At 53.8% G+C, this 6,368-nt stretch overlaps 1 protein-coding gene across 1 annotated transcript in view; it reads right to left on the reverse strand.

The window, feature by feature from the left end:
- Positions 1 to 249: 249 nt before the first annotated feature.
- The window catches only part of chst11 (carbohydrate (chondroitin 4) sulfotransferase 11), a gene marked incomplete in the record, with an annotated part of 27,898 nt that continues 21,779 nt past the window's right edge, over positions 250 to 6,368 (reverse strand). The window contains 2 exon segments of the mRNA XM_030355330.1: positions 250 to 1,192; positions 2,780 to 3,009. Of these exon segments, the coding sequence (XP_030211190.1) occupies positions 568 to 1,192; positions 2,780 to 3,009 (855 nt within the window).

Genomic DNA, 6,368 nt, shown 5'->3' on the forward strand with positions numbered 1-6,368 from the left:
TTTGACCCGATCCGTTTCAGAGAACTTTTTTTGACCTGTCGAGTCAGCAGGTCATTGGCAACATGAACTCTCATCCTCACTCCGGATGTCTCACTCTTTGTCGTCGTCCCCCCCCCCCCGAAACCCCGAAACCCAGCCCCCCACCCCCTGGTTCAGAACATCCAGAAGACCTGCTTCAGCTGGCGTTCACCTTATTGCACGCTGTTCCGCCCCTCAGCCCCCCCCCCCCCAACCAATCAGCGCCCTGGGAAGCCACAGACCCCCCCCCCGAGCTGATTGGACAGCAGCCAGCAGACCCTAAGAACGGCAAGACGAACCGAAACGCACGTCTCTCCGCGTGCGGCGTGGCCACGCCCCCCTACAGAGGGGCGTGGCCGAAAAATAGTTTAAAGTTTGCATTGTTGATCAAGTTCCTTCCTACTTTCCCCCCCCCGCCCACAAAAAAACCACCCAATCATCATCCTCCTGCTCTTCTTCTTCTTTTTCCCTCCTCCCTCGCGTTGCCGTCGGCCGGGGTCCTCCTCCCTCCCGCGGCGGTCGCCGTGGTTGCCACGGTTACGGCGGGGGTCACTCCAGCCGCAGGTAGGCGGGCTGGGAGTAGTTGAAGAGCAGGAAGTCCTGCCGGTAGAGGCGGTAGATGTGTGCCTGCTGCGCCGTGCTGATGTTGCCGAAGAAGGCGGCGGCCATGGCGTCGGTGGTGCGCGTGGACTTGGCGTACGTCGGGAAGCGCACGCCGTCGCCCACGCCCGCCAGCCGCAGCAGGAAGCCCGCGTCCTCCTCCAGGGTCTCGTACTTGCCCACCAGGTCGTAGTGGATGTGGCACGGGTGGCACAGCTGGTACACCGTCTGCCAGTGTTCGTTCAGGGGCCCGTCGCGCGCCGTCAGCGGGTCGGCCAGGTACTCGGCGAACTCCCGGAACTGGACGTCGGCGCCGCTGAGGAGGGCGTCGGCGGTGGCGTTCTTGCGGTAGCGGCGGACGATGCGCGTGCCGAAGCGCTTGTGGAAGGACGAGTTGTACTTGAGGGTGAACTTGTTGCGGTAGGCCGAGACGAGGCGCTCGAAGGGCTCGCGCACGAACAGGAACTTGAGGTAGTGCTTGAGGCGGTGGTTGATGTCGGCGATGCTGTACTGGTTCAGGGTCTTCAGGTTGGCCGACAGGTGGGCCTCGTTGGACGGGATCTCCATGGGGTCGCTGCAAGGGGGGGGGGGGGGGGGGGGGGGGGAGACATTAAGGTTACATTCAGGGGAAAGAGAAACAACAATATATCGCCGTCGGTCAAGTGAGGATGTTCATAGAGCCAAGTACCAAACACTAACAATCGCTAGGTTAATCCATTCCCCGTCCACAACAAAGATAGCTAGGATAAGATGCTACGCAATGCTAAGTGCTACATTTTAGTGCAAGGACGTGCGACAGTACAATCATCAGTGTGTATATTAAGTGCCCGGACGTTCACACACGCAATAAGTTTGTACATTAAGTGCCCGGTCACACAAGATATAAGTGCAAAGAGGGATGTGGTGGTGTGTGTGTGTGTGTGAGGGGGGGGGGGGGGTGGGGGGGGGTGAGACAGACAGGCCTTAGCGAGGGTCGAGGCTCAGGGTAATCAGACTGAGGGACGGAAGGAGACGTCATAGTTGGGGGCGTCCTTTACATACGACCCCTGACCCCCAATACAGACTGACTCATGCTGTTTGGTTCCTGCTCCCTTATATGGGCGTATGCAGCACTAACATCCATGTGATGCAGAACAAGAGTTGATTCATTATATACGCTATCAGGGATGATTACCATACACACGCACACACGTGCGCGCTCAAACGCACACACGCGTGCACACACACACGCACTAAGACTCACACGGCATCATACACGCTCACACACACATACGCGTGCACACACACAGCAAATACATACAGGCAAGCACGCTCACACACACACACAGACATACACACACAAACGCACGCTCACACACAGACAAACCCACACACACACACACACACACACACACACAACCAGACACACACACACACACACCCAACCGCACGCATAAACAAGCCCTACATAAAACCATAATTAGTCAGTAATATATTACACTCTGTCTACTCCCCCAAGCTCAATCCAGAACTGGAGCCAAAGCAGAAAAGCATAAAGTGAATAATATGACAACAGAATGCAATAGTCAATATTAATCTCTCTAATCTCCCTGCACCACGGTCGTTGACTCCCCAGAAAGGCGTCGCAATTACTTGTTTTGTGTTACAGGCTAGTCCAGTGGTCGGGTGTGTTTCACTGCAGCTGAAAGGTTCTTGGTTCGATCCCCAATCTCCTCAGTCTACCTGTAGGCCTCCTAGTGCCAGATGACCCCTGACCCCTCCCGTGGACCTCCAAGTGCCAGATGACCCTTGACCCCTACCTGTAGTCCTTCCAGAGCCAGATGAACCCTGACCCCTACCTTCTCCCCTACTAAAGCATCGATAACGTACTAACGTATTTGTTAAACAGTGTTTGTTTTTCCCTCGTGGCTCACTCGTTTTTTCATCGTGAGCTAGTTACGCTAACGTTACACTAAGGCTACGCTAACACTAACGATAAAGCTAACGCTAACACTAACGGGGAGACAGAGTCCTACGTCGAGAACTGCGTTCACACGTTCAATGCTCACGCTAAAGCTAACGGGAATACAAAGTCCCAGGACTTGAACCACAGGGACTCTCTGTCCGACTGGGTGTGTGTGTGTGTGTGTGTGGGGGGGGGGGGGGGGCGTGTCTAACCCACCTGTACTTCCCGCGGCCGGTCAGCACCATCATGACGCGCTTCCAGTTGGTGCAGGCCACCTTGGGCACGTAGCAGTAGAGCAGCTGGTGGTCCTCGTCCACCACCAGGTGCTTCAGGTCGTCGGGCGTCAGCACCCTCCGCTTGCGGCTGGACTCGCTGTGGGCGCGGCACGACTCCAGCACCTGGTCCCGCCGGCTCTGGTGCAGCACCGCAAGGCCCGAGAACTCAGACTACAAGGGGGGGAGGGGGGGAGAGAGAGAGTGAGAGAGAGAGAGAGAGAGAGAGAGAGAGAGAGAGAGAGAGAGAGAGAGAGAGAGAGAGAGAGACAGCGAGAGAGAGATAATGTCACACAGCTGCTGCACCTCCCTCATCGCTCCTGAGGAGATCAACATTCTGATCTTTATCAACGCTCTTCTTCCCACTCGTATTTTGGCAACGTGAACGGTGTGTGTACCATGCCGATAAAGGAATTTGAAGAGAGAGGGAGAGAGAGAGAGAGAGAGAGAAAGAAAGATAAAGAGAGAGGGGGGGGGGGGGAGAGAGAGATGGAGAGAGAGCGAGGGATCCCAAGGAAACATCCATTGTTTGTTGACATTGCCGTTGTTGAGGCTGCTTTCAATAAATTTCTGTTTTGTTTTCCACTCATTCTCCATGCCGATAAGGTCCTTGAGTCTTGAAGGACAGAGAGGACACGGAGAGACCGAGGAGTTGGAGAGAGAAGGAGACATTGAGAGAAGGAGAGGGGAAGAGAGAGGATGAGATAGCGAAACAAGAGGCGGGCGTAGGGAATCCATCACACCTCAGGGACCGAATATTAGAAAGAGATGTGGAGAGATGGGCGAAGGGAGATGAAATGTAGGATGTCACATCGAGAGAAGATGAGAGAAGGAGAGAGAGAGAGAGAGAGAGAGAGAGAGAGAGAGAGAGAGAGAGAGAGAGAGAGAGAGAGAGAGAGGGAGAGAGAGAGAGAGAGAGAGAGAGAAAGAGAGAAAGCGATAGAGCCAGCTTTAGAGAGTGTGAGTGGCAGTTATTAATCTCAAGTTTTCATCATGCTACAAAGCCTGTGGCTATCAGTTTGTCTCCCTCTTTCTGAGTGGGGGATGGAGAGAGAGAGAGAGAGAGAGACAGAGCAAGAGAGAGATAAAGAGAGAGAGAGAAAGAAAGAGAGAGACAGGCACCACCGTTCATAAGATACCCCAGTGATACCGATCCATTATTAATGAGATGAGTAAAAGCCAACTGATTATTTCGACGCTGCGGCCATCTTGAACTCATGCTGATGTTTTACAGGAGTAATGGAAGCTGTTGCTGACCGGAGGGTGGTGGTTGAACGACGATACAGACGGAACACCTGCTCCCCACCACAGGTGGAGATGGAGGTGTTTTGAGTGGTGCAGGTGGATGTGAAGGTGGAGGTGGTGATGGTTTGGAGGTGGAGGTGTTGAGCAACCTGGTCTCACAGGAATCCGTGAAATGACTACGGACGAATAACTCAAAATCCGTGGACACATCACGGAAACACGCCGATTTCCGTGATGTGGCCACGGAATGGCCTAATGGCTCACACACGGATCCCCGTTTCAACGAGCGAGTCGACCACGGGGGCTTAACCTAAAACCCGGGGTGGTCTTACTGAAACACTTAAACTGTCCTTGTTGTGTCCACGGAAGTTGCTCCAATGCAAGTAAATGACAATGATATTCCGTGGCACACACACAGATTCCCGTTTCAATCTGTGTGTGTGCTCCGTTTCAATCTGTGTGTGTGCCAGATTTGACCACAGCGGGGGTTTAACTCAAAATCCGTGGTGGTCCGACGGAATCACTTCAATTGTCCGTGATGTGGACACGGAATTTGCTCCAATGCAAGTAAATGACACTGTTATTCCGTGGCTCACACACGGATATCGGCGTGTCTCCGTGATGTGGCCACGGATTTCGAGTTAAGCGTCCGACCGTAGTCATTTCACGGATCCCTGTGAGACCATGTTGGGTGTTGAGAGTGGTGGAGGTGGAGGAGGGTGTGGTAATGGGGGTCGAGGTGGAGGTGGGAGGAGGAGGTGACGGTGGAGGTGGGAGGTGGAGGAGTGGGTGTACTTGGGGAGAGCACTCGAACAAGGTAGAATGTGTTTCCTCATCACTGTCGTCATTCAGGACTAATCCTGGATTAAGGAAGGGAAAGTTTGGACGAAGCCGCATGAAGTGAATCCCAGATCGGGGTCTGCGTCATGGAGACTGAAACGTCCTCGCAATTAAAACACATTTACTGGAAACTCCCTGACCGTGTGAACCAAGAAGAGAAGAGCTTTTTATTAGGTTTTGTTTTTTTTGTGGTTCGTCTCAGACTCCTCAGGATCTCTTTCGGAGGAAGAACAGGCTCTCCGGCCGGTTCCGCCGCGGTCGCTGCACTAACAGACATCGTTTCACTCTCTTCACAGGTCACAAGGTTGTCGGGTTGCCCCTGACAACCAAGTGAGACATATGTTGGCTTGTGACGGGTTGCTCTCTTCTCTCGCTCCATCATGATATGACTAATCTCTTACGGACAGGGCTTTAGGCCCGGCTGGGAGGGTGGGGTGGGGGGGGGGGACAGACCACCAGAGGAGGGTGGATTGAGGAGAGGCATTCACATCACTAGCACGTCTGATTTCGAGGTGGGGCTAGCCTTCTGTGCATCCTTCATCCTTCATCTGCCTGTCTGTCTGTCGATCTATCTGCCTGTATGTCTGTTTGTCTGACTGTCTGTCTCCCTATTTGTCTGTCTGCCTCTTTACATGTCTGTCTGACTGTCTGTCTGTCTCTCTGTCTGCCCGTCTGTCCGTCTCTCTCTCTCTGTTTGTCTGCCTGTCTGTCTGTCTGTCTGTCTGTCCGTCCGTCCGTCCGTCCGTCTGTCCGTCCGTCCGTCCGTCCGTCCGTCCGTCGGTCTGTCTCTCTGTCTGTCTGTCTGTCTGTCTGTCTGTCTGTCTGCCCGCCCGTCCGTCCGTCCGTCCGTCCGTCCGTCCGTCCGTCCGTCCGTCCGTCCGTCTGTCTGTCTGTCTGTCGGTCTGTCGGTCTGTCTCTCTGTCTGTCTGTCTGTCTGTCTTTCTGCCTGTCTGTCTGTCTGACTATCTGTATCCCTGTCTCTGCATTGTTCCTTGTGCCCCTGGGTGACTCTTGACAGTTAGCTATAATCATCTTTGTTACCTTAATTCACTTTATCCTGTGGAGTCATGGAAGTCACAGCTACACGGCCCATTTAACCACTTTACACTTCCTTCCAGAACACTTCTCCCACTCTGTCTCTCTCTCTCTCCTTCTCTCCCTCTCTATCACTCTCTATCTCTCCCTCTCTATCACTCCCTCTCGATCACTCCCTCTCTCTCCTTCTCTCTCTCACTCTCTCTCCTCTTCTCTCTCACTCTCTCTCCTTCTCTGTATGTCTCTCACTCTCTCTCTATCCCTATCTATCTCTCTCCCGCTCTGACCCTATCTCTCTTCCTCCCCCCCTCTCTCTCTCTCTCTCTCACTCCCCCCCTCTCTCTCTCTCTCTCTCTCTCTCTCTCTCTCTCTCTCACTCCCCCCTCTCTCTAGTTCGTGACATCGTCCAACCT

This window comes from Gadus morhua, chromosome 4, assembly GCF_902167405.1.
Source record: "Gadus morhua chromosome 4, gadMor3.0, whole genome shotgun sequence".
Taxonomy (NCBI): Eukaryota; Metazoa; Chordata; class Actinopteri; order Gadiformes; family Gadidae; genus Gadus; species Gadus morhua.